At 44.8% G+C, this 20,219-nt stretch overlaps 1 protein-coding gene across 2 annotated transcripts in view; it reads right to left on the bottom strand.

Annotated features, from left to right (window-relative positions):
* The window catches only part of SPDYA (speedy/RINGO cell cycle regulator family member A), a 182,092-nt gene that overhangs the window by 137,136 nt on the left and 24,737 nt on the right, over positions 1 to 20,219 (bottom strand). For both annotated transcript variants that reach the window (XM_033935976.1, XM_033935974.1), the window contains exon 2: positions 9,107 to 9,361. In XM_033935976.1, the coding sequence (XP_033791867.1) occupies positions 9,107 to 9,338 (232 nt within the window). In that variant the 5' untranslated portion in view covers positions 9,339 to 9,361. The remainder of the gene's footprint in view (positions 1 to 9,106; positions 9,362 to 20,219) is intronic.

Raw genomic sequence — 20,219 nt, 5'->3', positions numbered from 1 at the left:
ACACCTCCCATGCAAGTTAAATTTGTGCACTCTCTTTCTGATTGTAGAGGCATGCACTTTCACATCAACAGTAGCAAGAAGTCCCGTTGATGACATTTTAGGGTTTTTGGAGACTTCTTTTAGCATCTTGCGGTCTGCTCTGGGGTCAAATTCTTTTGAGATCTCTTTAAATCCCTTACCAGACTTATAAGCTGCTACAATCTTCTTTCTGAAGGCCTCAGTCAGCTCTTTTGATCTCACCATCTCACCGCAGCAGTCACGAGCACACCAAACTAAATGTCTGAGGTTTAAGTAGGGCAAACCTCCTTCAAAATGCTGAGTAATGATGTTCTAATCATGTACACCCGATATGATACACCTGTGTGTGATTTCAACCACTTTAAGTGGAAGGATATGTGAGAGTGTCCTAATTTATTCCTCAGTTAGAATACACATTTTTGTGGATATCTTTGATTCACGAGTAAATCAAAGAAAATTTTTGTTGTTTACCTGCAATTACATCACTTTCTTTTCTAGAGTTAAATAAAGATTTGACATCGATATGTGAACATTTCTTAAGAAAGAACAGAATACTTCATAGGGTGTCCTAATTTGTTTTACATGACTCTACATTATTTTGCTCTGAGCTTTGCTAATTTTGGAGATAAAAGATAAACTATAGGTTCCTTTATAAAGATAGTTTTAGATCTTAAAAGAGCAAACTTTACTTAACTAGTTTCCATAGAGTAAAATCCTGCTATAGTTTTTAAACAAACTTTCTGTCTGGCTTAGTCTGCATTCCCTCCCACCCCTACCTCATTTCCTTTACTTATAGTCTTAATTTAAATAATTTAAAGACTACTTAGGACAACAGGTGAACTGGTTATTATATATTCTTATTACATTTCATTACTTGATAAGACTAAAACACTAAATAAAGCATACAAATTATCTTAAGGAACTCTATAAAAGTCTAATATACCCAGTACCTTAATAGAATTTAATTAAGCAGCTCAATAATAAGATGCATTCCAGGGTGCTGAAAAAACTTAAAAAGTCGGGCCTCATCAATCAGGAGCTGCTTTGACATGCAGCTCCTGATTGGTGAGGCCTGACTTTAGTGCAGGAAGAGGTGATCGGAGCATACTACGAGTGATTTCCTTCACTCGCCGACACTCCGGCTGCTCTCTCCTGCCTCTTCAGCTGCCCTCTCCTGCCCGGTCACTCACGGTCGGAAAATACCGCAAATGACTGGGACCGCGAATCACCGACCATGAATGACCAGGGGAGCACTGTATATGCTTGCTTGTCCTCGGAGAAAAATAAATTCACCAGAAATTTTTTAATTCAATTAATTAATTTTGTCCACTGAGGAAAAATGTCAACAGTGCCCTGACATGACCATGTACTAGCACAGAAAAATTACTTCCCACTCCTTCATACATGAAGGAGTGGGGAGCAGGGATGCTTGTGCATACATGTGAAAGTTTCAATTTTTTTCCTGAAAAAACCTTGCTGGTACTGTCAGGAAGGCATCATTCTGATTATCAATGGAGAAATATTAACACAGCACAAGCGATGGAAGATAAGAAAGCACAGTTACTTACCATAACAGGTGTTATCCAGGGACAGCAGGCAGATATTCTCACATGTGGGTGACGTCATCCATGGAGCCCCAGTACAGACAGCTGCTAAAGTGTACATGCACTTTAAGAACTTTAGAAAGTTTGTGACAGACCGCACTGAGAGATAAGTAGCATCTTTGCAGATTTCATCAATAGGGGTAGAGCAAAGAAAAGCCACTGAAGCTGCCATAGTTCGAACCTTATGGGCAGTGACACGACTCTCCAGTTGCAGCCCAGCCTGAGCATAACAAAACGAGATGCAAGCAGCCAACCAATTGGAAATTGTTCTTTTGGATGCCCCAACTTGATTAGGATCAAAAGAGAAAAAAGCTGTGGAGATCATCTATGTGATTTAGTCCGTTGCAAATAGTAGGCTAATACTTGTTTGCACTCTAGAATATGAAGAGCTGTTTCTCCAGGATGAGAATGAAGCTTGGGAAAAAATACTGGAAGAACAATCGACTGATCAGATGAAACTCCATGACAACTTTCTGTAAGAACTTTGGATGAGTGCGGAGCACCACCTTGTCATAATGGAATACTATAAATGGTGGATCGGCCACTAACGCTCAAAGTTCACTGACTCTGCAAGCAGAAGTTGGAGAAATGAGGAAAACTACTTTCCAAGTACGAAATTTGAGATGAGCCGAAGACATTGGTTCAAACAGAGGCTTCATCAGTCTAGTAAGTACCACAAGTCGATGAAGCCGTCTGCGCAATGTGCGGCGGCGGCAAAAAGGGTGAACAGAATGCTAGGAATGATTAATAAGGGGATCACAAACAGATTGCAGAAAGTTATCATGCCACTGTACCGCACCATGGTACGCCCTCACCTGGAATACTGCATCCAACACTGGTCGCCGTACATGAAGGAGGACACAGTGCTACTCGAAAGGGTTCAGAGAAGAGTGACTAAAATGGTTAAGGGGCTGGAGGAGTTGCCGTACAGTGAGAGATTAGAGCAGAGATGTCAAAGTCCCTCCTTGAGGGCCACAATCCAGTTAGGGTTTCAGGATTTCCCCAATGAGATGTATTAGCATACAATGAAAGCAGTGCAAATTGATCTCATGCATATTCATTGAGGAAATCTTGAAAACCCGATTGGATTGCGGCCCTCAAGGAGGGACTTTGACACCCCTGGATTAGAGAAACTGGGCCTCTTCTCCCTTGAAAAGAGGAGACTGAGAGGGGACATGATCGAAACATTCAAGATAATGAAGGTAATAGACTTAGTAGATAAAGACAGGTTGTTCACCCTCTCCAAGGAAGAGAGAACGAGAGGGCACTCTCTAAAGTTAAAAGGGGATAGATTCCATACAAACATAAGGAAGTTCTTCTTCACCCAGAGAGTGGTAGAAAACTGGAACACTCTTCCGGAGGCTGTTATAGGGGAAAATACTCTCCAGGGATTTAAGACAAAGTTAGGCAAGTTCCTACTGAACCAGAACGTACGCAGGTAAGACTAGTCTCAGTTAGGGCACTGGTCTTTAACCTAAGGGCCGCCACGTGAGCGGACTGCTGGGCACGATGGACCACTGGTCTGACTCAGCAACAGGCAATTCTTATGTTCATTAAGATCCCAAACTACTGGAGGTGGTTTGACATTGAAAAGACCATTCATGAATCTGGAAACCACAGGAGGAGCAGTGAGAGGTTTTCCATCTACTGGTTGATAAAAAGCACTGAGATGGACTCTAATGGAAGTGGACTTGAGGCCAGAATGCGACAAATGCAGGAGGTAGTCCAAAACTGAAGAAAGAGAGGTGGATTTTGGTTCCTGATGGTAAAGATTGCACCAAGTAGAAAACCGGGTCCATTTTTGAGTATAATACTGTCTGGTGGTTGGTTTTCTGAAAGCATCCAAGATGTCTCTTACAGACTGAAAGAACTGTAGGTTACTTGAAGTCAGCCCGAGAGATACCAAGCTGTCAGATGCAAAGACTGCAGGTTGGGATGTAGAAGAGAACCTGAGTAAGAAGAGATGGAAAAATTGGCAGAGCTATTGACTCCTTGATGCTGAGTTGAAGTAGAAGGGAGAACCATGGTTGTCTGGGCCACCAATGAGCTACCAGAATCATGGTGGCAGACTCCTGTTTGAGCTTGACAAGCACCTTGAGAACAAGAGGGAAAGGTGAAAACACATAAAAGAACTTGTGCATCCAATCCAGGAGACAAGCATCTACTTCTAGGCGATGAGGCAAATATAGTCTGGAGCAAAAGCGGGGTACTGTATTTTGTGGTTGTGGGAATATGCAAAAGGTCTACTTGAGGCATCCCCCATTGAGAGAAGATAGGATGGAGAGCTGATGAGTTTAGTGTCCATTTGTGAGGTTGAATAATGCAGCTTAAGTTTGTCCACTAAAGAATTCTGTTTCCCCTGAATGTAAATAGCTTTCAGGAAGATGTTGTGAAGAATTGCACAATTTCAAATCTTTTGAGCTTCTTGACAAAGAAAGAAAGATCCTGTTCTCCTTGCATGTTTACATAGTACATGGCTTCTTGATTTTCCGTACAGACAAGGAGACCTTGATCTTGTAGATGATGCTGAAAAGCCTTGAGGGAATTGAAAATCGCTCTGAGTTCCAACAGATTTACTGTGTTTCCCTGAAAATAAGACTTACTCCGAAAATAAGACCTAGCATCATTTTCGGGGTAGGTCTTAATATAAGCCCTACCCCAAAAATAAGCCCTAGTCCCGGGATTCACCGGCAACTCTTCAACCCCCCCCCCCCCCCGTGCAGCTAAACCCCTGCTGACCCTCCATCCTTCCCTCCCTGCTGACTGCGAGTGAGCCGTATCTTCAACCGAAGCAGCGTCGGGCCGGCAGCATTCTAAACATGTTGCTTGGCATTGTCCGTTGGGGATTTCACTCTGCCGCGTTACTGATAACGTCATTAGTAACGTGGCAGAGTGAAATCCCCAATGGATAAGGCCAAGCACCCTGTTTAGAGTGCTGCCGGCCCAAAGCTGCTTTGATTGAAGGTAGGGCTCGCTTGCGGTCAGTGGGGAGGGAAGGATGGAGGGTCAACAGGGGTTTGGCTGCATGGTGGGGATGGGGGGGTGCTCAAGGGTTCTGCTGCACAAGGGATGCTGCACAAGAGATAGGAGGGAGGGAAGGATAGAAGTTGGGCAAGGGTTCTGCTGCCCGAGGGATGGGAGGGTGGGAAGGATAGAAGCCGGGCAAGGGTTATGAGCACGAGGGATGGGAGGGAGGGAAGGAAGAATAGAAGCTGGGCAAGGGTTCTGTTGCCCGAGGGATGGAAGGGTGGGAAGGATAGAAGCCGGGCACGGGTTATGCTGCACGAGGGATGGGAGGGAGAGATAGAAGCTGGGCAAACCTGCTGCACAGGGGGATGGGAGGGAGGGAGGTGAGGAAAGATGCTGCACATGTGGGGGAGAGAAAGGAAAGAGGAAGAATTGAGGTAAAGGAGAGAAAGGGAGAGATAGTCATGTGCATACCCTGAAAATAAGACCTAGTGCCTTTTTTGGGCCCCAAATGAATATAAGATACTGTCTTATTTTCAGGGAAACATAGTATATGATGGCAACAATCCCTGGTGGACTTTGAGTGCATAAGCCATTTAGATGAGCTACCCAAGCATAGGTTGACAAATCCGTTGTGAGAACCTTCTGGTGAGGGGGGCGTGTGGAACATCAATCCTCTGGAAAGACTGGGAGAGAGCATCCACCCCAGATTCTGATGTATTGCTAGAAGCACCCCTTGAGATGAAGGTTTCTTGATGAGCTAGTCATCCAGATAAGGAAAAACTTGAAGTCCCTGGGACCTCAAAGCCGCTGCTATTACTACCAGGCACTTGCTATTACTACCAGGCATTTTAAAAAGGGATCAAGAGGTGACCCTGGAAACTACAGACCAGTGAGTCTGACCTCGGTTCCGGGAAAAATGGTGGAAGCTCTGATAAAAGAAAACATTGATGAACATTTTGAAAGGAACGAACTTCTGATAACCAGCCAACATGGTTTCTGCAAGGGGAGATCGTGCCTAACGAACTTATTGCACTTCTTCGAGGGAGTTAACAAACAAATGGACAGAGGAGACCCCATAGACATCATATATCTAGATTTCCAAAAAGCCTTTGATAAGGTGCCCCATGAACGTCTACTCTGGAAACTGAAGAACCATGGGGTGGAAGGAGATGTACATAGATGGATCAGAAACTGGTTGGAAGGTAGAAAGCAAAGGGTAGGAGTGAAAGGCCACTACTCGGACTGGAGGAGGGTCACGAGTGGTGTACCGCAGGGCTCGGTGCTTGGGCCGCTGCTATTTAATATATTCATAAATGATCTAGAAACAGGGACAAAGTGTGAGATAATAAAATTTGCAGACGACACCAAACTATTTAGTGGTGCTCGGACTATAGAGGACTGCGAAGAATTGCAAAGGGACTTGAACAAGCTAGGGGAATGGGCGACGAGGTGGCAGATGGAGTTCAATGTTGAGAAATGCTAAGTATTACATATGGGAAGCAGAAACTTGAGGTACAACTATACGATGGGAGGGATATTATTGAATGAAAGGGACTTGGGGGTAATGGTGGACATGACAATGAAGCCGATGGCACAGTGCGCAGCGGCCGCTAAGAGAGCGAATAGAATGCTTGGTATAATCAAGAAGGGCATTGCGACCAGAACGAAAGAAGTTATTCTGCCGTTGTATCGGGCGATGGTGCGTCCGCATCTGGAGTACTGCGTCCAATTTTGGTCGCCGTATCTTAAGAAGGATATGGCGTTACTCGAAAGGGTCCAGAGGAGAGCGACACGTCTGATAAAAGGTATGGAAAACCTTTCATACGCTGAGAGATTGGAGAAATTGGGTCTCTTTTCTCTGGAGAAGAGGAGACTTAGAGGGGATATGATAGAAACTTACAAGATCATGAAATGCATAGAGAAAGTGGAGAGAGACAGATTCTTCAAACTTTCAAAAAATAAAAGAACAAGAGGGCACTCGGAAAAGTTGAAAGGGGACAGGTTCAAAACGAATGCTAGGAAGTTCTTCTTTACCCAACGTGTGGTGGACAACTGGAATGCGCTTCCAGAGGACGTAATAGGGCCGAGTACGGTAATGGGGTTTAAGAAAAGATTGTATAATTACCTACTGGAAAAGGGGATAGAGGGGTATAGATAGAGGATTACTGCACAGGTCCTGGACCTGTTGGGCCGCCGCAAGAGCGGACTACTGGGCACGATGGACCTCAGGTCTGACCCAGCAGAGGCATTGCTTATGTTCTTATGCTTATGTTATGTTCTTATGAATACTCTGGGAGAAGATGCCTTCTATTGATAGTGGTGGTATGCTATTCAAAATCTGAGGAACTTCTGGGATGTTGGCTGAATTGAAATATGAGTGTAGGCTTCCTTGAGAGCATAGCCAATCGTTGCGATCCAAGAGGGGATACAGAGATGCCAGAGATAATATCTGAAACTTTCCTTTGACAAGAAATTTGTTGAGAGCTCTGAGGTCTAATATCAGTCAAAGGCTTCCCATCTTCTTTGGAACAAGAAAATATCGGGAGTAAAATCCCTTGTTTTGCTGGTCCAAAGGAACCTTCATAATGGCATTGAGAAGGAGTAGGGAATCGATTTCCTGAAGAAGAAAAGAGGACTGTAGAGTGTTGGAAGGAGACTGTCTTGGAGTATGATATGGAGGGATGGTGAGAAAATGATGAGAGTAACCTTCTCAAATGATATTGAGAACCCAGAGGTTGGAGGTGATTGCCAACGGTGATAGTAATGTTGCAGATGACTTCCAATGGGAAGAGGAATAGTCAGATGTAAATTGATGGAAACTATGCTCTCTAGACTGAGTAGATTTTGAAGGTGCAGACGTCTGAGGTTTTTGAAGATGCTGCTGCTTTTGTTTCTTTTGTTGTGGTCTAGAAGAAGCAGATGATTTTACTGGGTAACGCTTCAGGTAAGAAAAAGAGGGTTTGTAAGGTCTGGTAGTAGATAACTTGGGTTTAGGCTTAAGTAAGGATTGAAACAATTTTTTTATTGATGAGAATAAAAAGAAAGACAATATAAAATGGCCATTCATACCATGGTAACCCCTACATAAACAGAAATGTAACAGACCACAGAATAAAGAATCATCATCAGGTTTTCAAACAAAATGGCTAATATGATACACCTATCTCCAATCCCAACAACAAAAAGAAAACAGACACAGCCAGCTCAGGGCCCTGGACTCTTATGTGCCCTGAGAAGCAAGAACCCCCCTCTCCCCCTAGGCTTAAGTAAAGAATTCCAAGATTTTTCGAGTGCAGAGAGCTTTTAAGTTGCATTCTCAATGGTGTCCCCAAAGAGTTCATTTCTGAGACAGGCGATCTTGGGAGGTTAATATCCATATCCGTAATTCTAAGCCATGCCAATCTCCTCATGGCCTGCAAAGGAAGTTTAATAAGCTCCTTGGGAGGATGTTTATAGTCCATAGTCTCAATAAATTCAGCAGAATATAGTGGTACCTTTGTTTGCAAGCATAATTCGTTCTAGAAGCATGCTTGTAATCCAAAGTACTCGTATATCAAAGCACATTTCCCCATAGAAAACAATAGAAGCTCGGACGATTTGTTCCACATCCCCAAAACTTGTACCGGTAGTAAGTAGACGCAGAAGAGGGAGGATTAAGTGACTTTGCCCAGAGTCACAAGGAGCTACAGAGGAAATTAAACCCAATTCCTTAGCCAAGCCAAAAGGAGCAGGAAAAAACGAGAAGACCGACTACTGTACCTCCCTCATCCATCACCTCCTTCACTTTCAGCTTCTCCGGCGTTGGGAGCACCACTGTCACCTGCGAAATCCTCCATCAAGCGTCACCCACTAGCCGGCTGCCAGTGTCTCCACCTCTAAAAGCCACAGGTCCTCCAGTGGGGTCCTTTCTATTCAGCGGTCATCTTTTAAGCAACCCAACATTGTATACACCATTTATGCGGGTCGGTGAGAAAAATAGTGTGCTGGCACCTGCCACACTTTTTAAAGCTGGTTAATGGATGTGACATGGAAGGAAAAACTGCCTCAGCCACATCGAAAGCCGAAGGCAAAGGCGAAAAAGAAAGCCCCGCCATTGAAAGAAATGCCTGAAGGCTAACACAGAAGAAAAAAATATACTACTTATTATTTATTTTTTTTATAACAAGAACACAAAGAAAAAGAATTGAACGTGTGAGTGGGAAGGCAAAAGTTGAACACAGAACGTTGAAACACGACTTCTTAGCTTCACAGAAAACTAAGAACTGAGGAGCTGCATGCCTACATCGGGCGGGAAGGCAATTGTGAACGAGCGATGCAGTCAGTCATGAACTTTCTAAAGTTCTTAAAGTGCATGTACACTTTAGCAACTGTCCATACCGGGGCTCCGTGGATGACATCACCCACATGTGAGAATGTGCTGCATGTTTGTCCTGGGATAAAATATGAGCCTTTCACAAACATGCAAAATATTTTAGTACACTGAGCAAATAGTATATGAATAATTATTAACATACCAAATAATTTAAAGAAAGCAGTCATTTCTTGGCGCTGAATAATGAGGCATGGGCCTCTAGCACGTTTTGACTTGTTATTGTTAGCGTTTCTTTCAGAACTTTGTTGATTTTCTTTAAAAATAGTCCGCTTCAGCTGAACTGCTTTCTTTGGCTGATGTGATCTAGATGCACTTGATTTTACGTGAATAGTAACAGTGGGAGGTGTCTGACAGCAGATTTGATTGTGTCTCATATTTTAATAAATGAAAATTCCTCCTGATAAAAAAAAGAGAAAGCTTTAAAATATATACAGCAAATCATAAAATCAGTTATGTGCAAAAGCTTAGGCACCCCTGGTCAAACTGTATGTTTCAAAGAATCCTTAAGTAATGCAAAGCTGACACAGCCCCTACATCTTTCTGCAACTATTAATGCATAGTTAACAGATTAAAAATAATGAAAATAGTGAATACAGCAGACATAATTGATTCACTACTACATTTTTAAGTTGTTAATAAGGCCACCAAAATTTAAAGGGCAATTCATGAACCGAGCACCTACAGTTAAGCATGCCTGCTGTGCATAACTGCCAGGAAAACATTAAGGGCCAGATTCTATAAACGATGCCTACATTGTAGGTGCCGCTTGACGCAGTTGTCAATCAGTTGTTAGACACCATTTATAAAATCCCATCTAGCGGTGCCTAGGCATAGCACAGTTACTTTCTGTAACAGGTGTTATCCGGGGACAGCAAGCAGATAGTCTCACATGTGAGTGACGTCATCCACGCAGCCAAGTACAGACAGTGCTAAAAGTGTACTGTCACTTTAACTTCTTAAGAAGCTTCGAGACTGCTTGCACGCACACACAAGTGCCTTCCCGCCTGACTTTGGCTCGCAGTTCCTCAGTTCCATAAGCAAGCTAAGAAGCCAACCAGAGGAGATGGGAGGGATGTGACAATATCTGCCTGCTGTCGCTGGGTAACACCTGTTACAGTAAGTAACTGTGCTTTATCCTTGGACAAGCAGGCAGCATATTCTCACATGTAGGACTCCCTAGCTTACTGAACAGGATGGTGGGAGGATTGGCCATTAGGAAGAAAATAAAATCTGTAAATCTGCTCGGCCGAAACGACCATCTTGTCTGGAATAGGATTCTAGACAGTAGTGAAATGTAAATGTGTGAATTGAGGATCAAGCAGCTGCTTTGCAAATATCTTCAATGGGAGTGGAGCACAAAAAACCCACTGATGCTGCCATAGCTCGGACAGTGTGCAACACAACCCTTGAGCTGCATCCCAGCCAGAACATAGCAAAAGGAAATGCAGGTTGCTAACCATGTGGAAATAGCACAGTTACTTATCGTAACAGGTGTTATCCAGGGACAGCAGGCAGCTATTCTCACATATGGGTGATGTCATCGACGGAGCCCGGATGCGGAAGCCTCGCAAGCAGACTTGCTTGTAGAAACTAGAAGTTTCGAGTCAACTGCACCGCGCATGCGCGAGTGCCTTCCTGCCCATCGCAGGGCATGTCTCCTCAGTTCAGATAGCTAGCAGAGAAGCCAACCAGGGGAGGTAGGTGGGTTATGAGAATAGCTGCCTGCTGTCCCTGGATAACACCTGTTACGGTAAGTAACTGTGCTTTATCCCAGGAGAAGCAAGCAGCCTATTCTCACATATGGGTGACCTCCAAGCTAACCAGAATGGGATGGTGGAAACGTTGGCAACTTAGGAGAATACATTTTGCAATACTCTCTGGCCAAAATTGCCATCCCGTCTGGAGGAAGTATCCATACAATAGTGAGAGGTGAAAGTATGAACCAAGGACCAAGTAGCAGCTTTGCAAATTTCCTCAATAGGTGTAGATCTGAGGAAAGCTACTGAAGCTGCCATTGCTCTGACTTTATGGGCTGTGACTCGACTCTGTAGTTGTAATCCAGCCTGGGCATAGCAGAAAGAGATACAAGCAGCCATCCAGTTGGAGATGGTATGCTTAGAGATTGGATGTCCCAACTTGTTTGGATCGAAGGAGACAAAAAGTTGAGGAGCAGTTCTGTGTGGTTTGATGTGTTCCAAATAGAAGGCCAAAGCACGCTTACAGTCCAGAGTATGAAGAGTTGATTCTCCAGGGTGAGAATGAGGCCTTGGAAAAAACACAGGAAGAACAATGGATTGGTTAAGATGAAATTCTAAAACCACTTTAAGATTTTAGGATGAATACGAAGGACCACCTTGTCATGATGGAACACAGTGAAAGGTGGATCAGCAACTAAAGCTTGCAGCTCACTGACTCTTCGAGCAGATGTGAAAGCAATGAGAAACACCACTTTCCAAGTGAGATACTTCAGATGAGCCATAGACATTGGTTCAAATGGAGGCTTCATCAAGTGAGCAAGAACCACATTGAGATCCCAAACTACTGAAGGTGGTTTGAGAGGAGGTTTGACATTGAAAAGTCCTTTTCATGAATCTAAAAACCACCGGATGAGCAGAGAGGGGTTTCCCTTCAATAGGCTGATGGAAAGCAGCAATTGCACAGAGATGGACTCGAATCGATGTAGACTTGAGACTAGAGGTGGATAAGTGCAAAAGATAATCTAGCACAGAAAATAAGGAGGAATGTTGAGCCTCCTTATCGCGAGACATGTACCACGTAGAAAATCTAGTCCATTTTTGGTGGTAGCACTGTCTAGCCTCTAAAATGTCTCTTACAGGTTGAGAAAACTGAAGAGGAGTTATGTTGAGAGGTACCAAGCTGTCAGGTGTAGAGACTGTAGGTAGGGATGAAGCAGAGATCCTTGACTCTGTGTAAGCAGAGACGGAAAAACTGGCAGAAGATATGGCTCCCTGCTGCTGAGCTGAATTAAAAGCGAGTATCAAGGTTGTCTCAGCCACCGAGGAGCAATCAGCATGAGCGTTCTTCAACTTGACAAGAGTCTTGAGAATGAGACGGAACGGAGGGAATACATACAGGAAGAGATTCCTCCATTCCAGTAGGAAAGCATCTGCCTCGAGGCGATGAGGAGAATATATCCTGGAGCAGAACTGAGGCAGTTTGTGGTTGTGGGGGGCTGCAAAGAGGTCTATCTGAGGCGTTCCCCACTGTGAAAAAATGTGATGTAGAGGCGAGGAATGGAGTGTCCATTCATGAGGTTTCAGAAGACGACTCAAGTTGTCCGCTAAGCAATTGCTCGCCCCTTGGATGTAGACGGTTTTGAGGAAGGTGTTGTGATGGCTTGCCCAGTCCCAAATCTTCAGAGCTTCTTGACAAAGGGAGGAAGATCCCGTCCCTCCCTGTTTGTTGACATAGTACATAGCAACTTGATTTTCCGTCCGAATGAGGACTACCTGGTCGTGAAGAAGATGTTGAAAAGCTTTGAGAGCATTGATGATTGCTCTGAGTTCCAACAGATTGATGTTATACCGACGATCCATACTAGTCCAATGGCCTTGAGTACGGAGACCATTGAGATGAGCGCCCCAAGTGTAGGTCGAGGAAACTGTTGTGAGGACCTTCTGATGGGGGGGGGGGCAGCTGAAACAGTAAGCCTCTGGAGAGATTGGAAGAGAGCATCCAGCAGCGGAGAGACTGCTTCAAGGAAGGAGCACCGTGTTGAGATAGTGGGTCGCAAGCCTGCGTCCACTGAGATGCCAAGGTCCACTGAGGAATTATGAGGTGAAGTCTGGCAAAAGGAGTCACGTGTACTGTGGAGGCCATGTGACCTAGTTGTACCATCATGTGTCTCGCTGAGATTGAAGAGCGGGAAGACACTGCATGACAGAGTTGAAGGACAGCTTCCAGACGTTGTTGCGGAAGGAATGCTCCGAGTGTCCAGAACAGCTCCGATGAATTGTAGGTTCTGAGAGGGCTGAAGTTGAGATTTGGGAAAATTGATTTCGAATCCCAAACTTTGTAGGAACCACGTAATCCGTCGGGTCGCTACAATAACCCTCCGAGATGTGGAATCCTTGATGAGCCAGTCGTCTAGGTAGGAAAACACCTAAAGACCATGGTTCCTTAGAGCTGCTGCTACCACTACTAGGAACTTGGTGAACACTTTGGGAGATGAAGCCAGGCCAAGAGGCACTCTGTATTGATAATGCAGATTCCCCACCCGAAATCTGAAATATTGACAGGAGGCCGGATGAATGGGAATATGAGTATAAGCCTCCTAGAAATCCAGAGAGCATAACCTGTCATTCTGATCTAGAAGAGAATAAAAGGACGCCAGGGACAACATGAAAAATTTTTCTCTGACTAAAAATTTGTTGAGAGCCCTGAGATACAGAATGGGTCGAAGATCGCCCGTCTTCTTTGGAACAAGGAAATAACGGGAGTAAAACCCCCTTTTCTGCTGCTCCAAAGGAACTGGTTAGATGGCATGGAGACAAAGCAGAGCTTGAGATTCCTGAAGAAGAAAGGCGGTCTGGGATGGACTTGAAGGATACTCTCTTTGAGGAAGCTCTGGTGGAACCTTAGTGAATGAAGAGAGTATCCTTCCCTGATGATTGACAGCACCCAGAGGTCGGATGTAATTATCTCCCATCGGTGATAAAAATGATGGAGACAACCTCCAATGGGGGGAAGAGAGGACACAGACAGAATGGTGGAGGTTATGCTCTGTTTTAAACAGTCAAAAAGGCTGTGCAACCTTAGGTGCAGCAGAAGGTTGAGATTTCTGTTGCTTCTGATTTTGTTGTTTCTTGGGAAGCGGACAAGTGTAAAAAGCTGCTCTCGGAGCAAAATGCCTCTGGAAAATAGGAGGAGAGCGTGCAGGCTTGGTAGGAGCTAGCTTAAGCTTTGGTCTGACAATAGAAGCAAAGGATTTTTCATGTTCAAACAATTTCTTGGTGGCAGCCTCGATAGATTCATCAAAGAGGTCATTGCCTGCACAAGGATTATTAGCTAAGCGGTCCTGAAGATTAGGGTCCATGTCTATGGTGCGAAGCCAGGCTAGGCGGCGTATTGCTACAGAACAAGCAGTCACCCTGGCAGACAACTCAAATGCATCATAAGAAGACTGGAGATGTAATCTGAGTTGTGACAGAGTAGCTATGACTTCTTGAAATTCGAAGTGTTTTTGTGTATCTAAATAACTGAGAAATTTTGGAAGAAGATCAATGAGGAACTTGAAATAAGTGACAAAATGAAAATTATAATTGAGGACTTTAGAGGACATCATGGCATTTTGGTAAAGGCGACGTCCAAACTTGTCCATGGTTTTCCCTTCCTTTCCAGGAGGAACAGTAGCATAAACTCTAGAAGGATGGGATCTCTTCAGGAAGGACTCCACAAGCAGGGACTGATGAGACAACTGTGAATTCTCAAATCCTTTGCATTTAGAGTTTTATACCTGGAGTCCAACTTGCCTGTAACAGCGCGAATTGCATAAGGAGTCTCCAGGCAGCATGAAAAAGTCTGAGACAAAAGCTTATGAAGGGGAAGCTTAAGTGACTCTGTAGGAGGTTGAGGAAGATGCATGACTTTGAGGTACTCCTTAGAGTATTTAGAACCAGCATCTAACTGAAGGTCCAAGTCAGCAGCCATCTGACGAAGAAAAGAAGAGAAAGAGACTTGGACGAAGCAATAGAAGCCGTTGAGTCCTCGAGGTCTGGAATCGGAGGTCTAGTAGAGCTGGAAGGTTGGATCCACGTCTGAAACTGGACCACCTGCTTTGGCTGGAGGTTCCAAGGTGGCAGTGGAAATGTGCTTCGACTTGGAAGTCTTAGCAACCATGATGACCACCGTTGGAACTTTCTGCTGAGCCATCTGACCTGAGGAACCAGAGGAAAGATACAGCAGGTGTACTCAAAGCAAGAGCCGCCGCAAACGAGGAAGGCTTGATGATGCTTGAGGTCAGAGTCGTGGAGGCAGGAGTACCCTCAGTAGAAGGTGGACCAAGGCCGCTTTCGAAGATGAGGGTGTGACTGAAGAGTCCATCCCGAAAAGCTTCTCCGCTAAAATTTGATGACGTTTACGGGCATGAGGTTGAAGAGTAGCACAGCGCTTGCACAAATTTGGTTGATGGCCCGGCCCAAGGCAGTTGAGGCACTGGCCAGGACATAGAAGGAAAAATAGCCGCCGCAAAGTCAAAGCCCCTGGGCTGCCCCTCCAGTCGACCGGAAGAAATGAAAATTTTTTTTTTTTTAAACTAGAAATAAAAGAAACAAAAGAACACAGCGATTCGTGAAGAAAACTAACACAAACCGCAGTGAGAGAAAGCACGAAATAAGAAAGTTAAATGCAGAGAGGAGTCAAAGACAGACTTATCGGCTTTGCGGAAAACTGAGAACTGAGGAGACTCGCCCATGCGCGGTGCGGTTGACTCAAACTTCTAGTTTCTACAAGCAAGTCTGCTTGCGAGGCTTCTGCATCCAGGCTCCGTCGATGACGTCACCCATATGTGAGAATAGGCTGCCTGCTTGTCCTGGGATAAAGCTCATTAGGTTACAGGAAGACCTAGCCTGAAACCCAACCTGTTAGGATCAAGAGAGATGAACAGTTAAGGTGAAGACCTGTATGGCTTAGTTCTCTGTATACAGTAAGCCAAGGCATGCTTACAGTCCAATGTATGAAGAGCAGTTTCTCCAGGGTGAGAATGAGGCTTTGGAAAGAACACAAGCGGCACAATGGATTGATTCAGGTGAAATTCCTTAACAACTTTCAGAAGGAATTTAGGATGAGTTCTAAGAAAATACTATAAATGGTGGATCACAAACCAACGCCTGTAATTACATAGAAACATAGAACATGACGGCAGAAAAGGGCCAAGGCCTATCTAGTCTGCCCACACTAATGGCCCACCCCCTAACTACCTCCGTGAAGAGATCCCACATGCCAATCCCATCTTTTCTTAAAATCTGGCACGCTGCTGGCCTCAATTACCTGTTGTGGAAGATTATTTCAGCGATCAACCATCCTTTCGGTGAAGAAATATTTTCTGGTGTTGCCATGAAATTTCCCACCCCTGATTTTCAACGGATGCCCTCTTGTTGCCGTGGGTCTTCCACCTCGATATGGCCTGTGACATATTTGAACGTCTCGATCATGTCTCCCCTCTCTCTGCGTTCCTCGAGTGAGTACAGCTGCAACTTACCCAGCTGTTCCTCATACGGGAGATCCTTGAGACCCGAGACCATCCTGGTGGCCATTCGCTGAACCGACTCAACTCTCCGCACATCTTTTTGATAATGCGGCATCCAGAATTGTACACAGTATTCCAGATTCATTAGGGATTTGACTCAAGGGCTTCAAGGTAAGGTAATCTTATTCGCTGATGACGCCAAACTATGCAATACTGTAAACGGCTACAATCTGAAGGATACTATGGAACAGGACCTCCGTACTTTAGAAAGTTGGTCCTCTGGCAGCTGGGCTTCAACGCCAAGAAATGTAAGGTCATGCATCTCGGATATGGAAATCCATGCAGAACCTACACCTTGAATGGTGAAACTTTAACCAAGACTACGGCAGAACGAGACTTGGGAGTGATCATCAGTGCAGACATGAAGACTGCTACTCAAGTGGAGAAGGCTTCATCTAAGGCACGGCAGATGATGGGTTGCATCAAGAGAAGTTTCGTCAACAGGAAGCCTGAGGTCATGATGCCATTGTACAGAGCCATGGTGAGACCTCATCTAGAATACTGTGTGCAATTTTGGAGGCCACATTACCGTAAAGATGTGCTCAGAATTGAGTCGGTTCAGCGGATGGCCACCAGGATGGTCTCGGGGCTAAAGGGTCTCGAGTATGAAGAAAGACTGAACAAATTGCAGCTCTATACCCTCGAGGAGCGTAGGGAGAGGGGTGACATGATTGAGACATTTAAGTACATCACGGGACGGGTCGAGGTGGAAGATGATATCTTTCTTCTCAAAGGACCCTCGAACACAAGAGGACATCCGCTCAAACTCAAGGGAGGGAAGTTTCATGGAGACGTCAGGAAGTACTTCTTCACGGAACGAGTGATAGAGCATTGGAACAAGCTTCCAGTACAGGTGATCGAAGCCCGCAGTATCCCAGACTTCAAGAATAAATGGAATATCTATGTGGGATCACTGCGAGAGTCATACCAATGAACAGGGTCGCTAGGATAGACTTAATAGAGCAGGTCAGTAGAGTTAAGGGGGCCAGTAGACTTAAAAGGTGGTCAATGGTATGGGCAGACTTGATGGGCTGTAGCCCTTATCTGCCGTCATCTTTCTATGTTTCTATGTTTCTATGGGGTCTCACCATGGATCTGTACAACAGCATTATGACCTTGGGCTTACGGCTGACAAAACTTCTACGGATACAGCCCATGATTTGTCTAGCCCTGGATGAAGCTTTCTCCACTTGATTGGCAGTCTTCATGTCTTCGCTAATGATCACCCCCAAGTCACGTTCTGCTACAGTCCTTGCTAGGATCTCACCATTTAGGGTGTAAGTCCTGCATGAATTTTTGCCGCGATGGTGCACGACCTTGCAATTTTTGGCATTGAAACTTAGTTGCCAAATCTTTGACCAATGCTCCAGCAAGAGTAGGTCCTGCGTCATACTGTCGGGCATTGTGCTTTTGCCGGGCACTGTGCTTTCATCTGTTGTGTGGTTGCCTACTATAGTATGCCTACTATAGTATGCCTACTATAGTAATGTAATTTTACCTCGAAGCCCCTCAGCCAAGTCTCTTACAAAGATGTTAAATAGGTTCAGGCCCAAGACCGAGCCCTGTGGCACTCCGCTGATCACCTCCATCGTTTCGGAGAGGGTACCGTTTACCACTACCCTCTGAAGTCTACCTCTAAGCCAGTCCCTAACCCATGCGGTTAATGTTTCACCCAGTCCCATCGAACCCATCTTGCTCAATAACCTTCGGTGTGGGACGCTATCAAACGCTTTGCTGAAGTCCAAGTACACGATGTCCAGGGACTCCCCTATATCCAGCTTTCTTGTCACCCAGTCAAAGAAGCTGATCAGATTTGATTGGCAGGACCTTCCCTTCGTAAAACCATGTTGATGGGGATCTCGTAGATTCTCCTCGTTCAGGATCGTATCCAATTGGCGTTTGATTAGTGTTTCCATAAGTTTACTCACTATCGATGTGAGACTCACCGGTCTATAATTCTCAGCCTCCGTCTTGCATCCCTTTTTGTGGAGTGGAATGACATTAGCCATTTTCCAATCCAACGGGACTCTTCCTGTACTTAGGGAAAGATTGAAGAGCACAGATAACGGTTCCGCCAGGACGTCACTCAACTCCCTGAGCACCCTGGGGTGTAGTTTGTCCGGTCCCATAGCTTTGTTCACCTTGAGTCTTGATAGCTCCTCGTAGACACTGCTGGGCGTAAACTCGAAATTTCGAAAAGGGTCTTCCGAGTTTTCCCTCGTCAGCAGCTGAGGGCCGGATCCCGGTGCCTCGCAAGTGAAGACTGAGGAGAAGTATTAATTTAAAAGTTTGGCTTTGTCGGAGTCCGATTCTACATAGTTCCCGTCGGGTTTCCTAAGGCGTACTATCCCATCTGTGTTTCTTTTTCTGTCACTAATATACCGGAAGAAGGATTTATCGCCCTTCTTGATGTTCTTCGCAAGGTTTTCCTCTATTCGGAGTTTGGCCTCCCTGACTGCCATTTTGACCGCTTTTGACTTTGCCAGATAGTCTTCCTTGGATTCTCGCTTCCCTGATTGTTTGTAGAGGATGAATGCTCTTTTCTTCTTTTTATGATGTCTGAGATCTCCGCAGCGAACCACTGTGGTCTATTGTTTCTTCGCTGTTTGCTTACTGATTTGACGTAGCGGTTGGTTGCTTTGTGTAAGGTTGATTTCAGAGTTGACCACATTACCTCTACATTGTCTGTTTCGGCATGGTTTTGCAGTGCCCGATGGATGAAATCTCCCATGCTTTCGAAGTTGTGCCCTTAAAGTTGAGGACCTTGGTTGATGTGCTTGACTTAGTGAAACCTTTCCTGAGGTTGAACCATATCATGTTGTGGTCACTGGAGAGAAGTGACAGAGATCAAGAAGACCACTTTTCAAGTGAGAAACTTAAGATGAGTAGTTGCCAGTGGTTCAAATGGCAGCTTTGGTGAGGACTACATTGAGATCCCAGGTAACTGGAGGCGGTTTTAGTGGCGGTTTCGAGTTCAAGAGTTCTTTCATAAACCAAGAAACAAGCGGATGAGTGGCTAGAGGTTAATTGTTGAAAGAACATAAGAATAGCCTTACTGGGTTAAACCAATGGTCCATCAAACCCAGTAGCCCATTCTCACAGCGGCCAATCCAGGTCAGTACCTGCCCAAAACCTAAGGAGTAGCAATATTCCATGCTACTGATCCAGGGCAAGCAGTAGCTTCCCCCATGTCTTTCTCAATAACAGACTATGGACTTTTCCTCCAGGAACTTGTCCAAACCTTTCTTAAAACTAGTTACGCTATCTGCTCTTATCACATCCTCTGGCAACACGTTCCAGAGCTTAAATATTCTCTGAGTGAAAAAAAAAATTCCTACTATTAGTTTTAAAAGTATTTCCCTGTAACTTCATCGAGTGTCCCCCTAGTCTTTATAATTTTTGACGGAGTGAAAAATTGATCCACTTGTACCCGTTCTACTCCACTCAGGATTTTGAAGACTTCAATCATATCTCCCCTCAGCTGTCTCTTTTCCAAGTTGAAGAGCCCTAACCATTTTAGTCTTTCCTCATACGAGAGGAGTTCCATCTCCTTTACCATCTTGGTCGCTCTTCTTTGAACCTTTTCTAGCGCCACTATATCTTTCTTGAGATAAGGAGACCAGAACTGAACACAGTACTCCAGATGAGGTCGCACCAAGGAGCAATACAGGGGCAATATAACATTCTTAGTCTTGTCAACCATCCCTTTTTTAATAATTCCTAGCATCCTGTATGCTTTTTTGGCCACCATCGCACATTGTATTGTCTACAATGATACCCAGATCCTTTTCTTGGGTACTAATCTCCAAGGTGAACCCTAGCATCACATTACATTGGTGTCTTCTATCCCGCCAATACCTTTCAGTTCTAGGCGGTTTACAACAAGAGTTGGCCTGGGCATTTCTAGGGAGAATACATGGTTAATAGATGTAGTATGCATCGGGATCAGGTTTAGTTAGATCATTTGATAAATTTCTTGAATAGGTTA

The sequence above is a fragment of the Geotrypetes seraphini genome, chromosome 3 (assembly GCF_902459505.1).
Source record: "Geotrypetes seraphini chromosome 3, aGeoSer1.1, whole genome shotgun sequence".
Lineage (NCBI taxonomy): Eukaryota > Metazoa > Chordata > Amphibia > Gymnophiona > Dermophiidae > Geotrypetes > Geotrypetes seraphini.
This window is presented reverse-complemented; position numbering and strand designations above follow the sequence as displayed.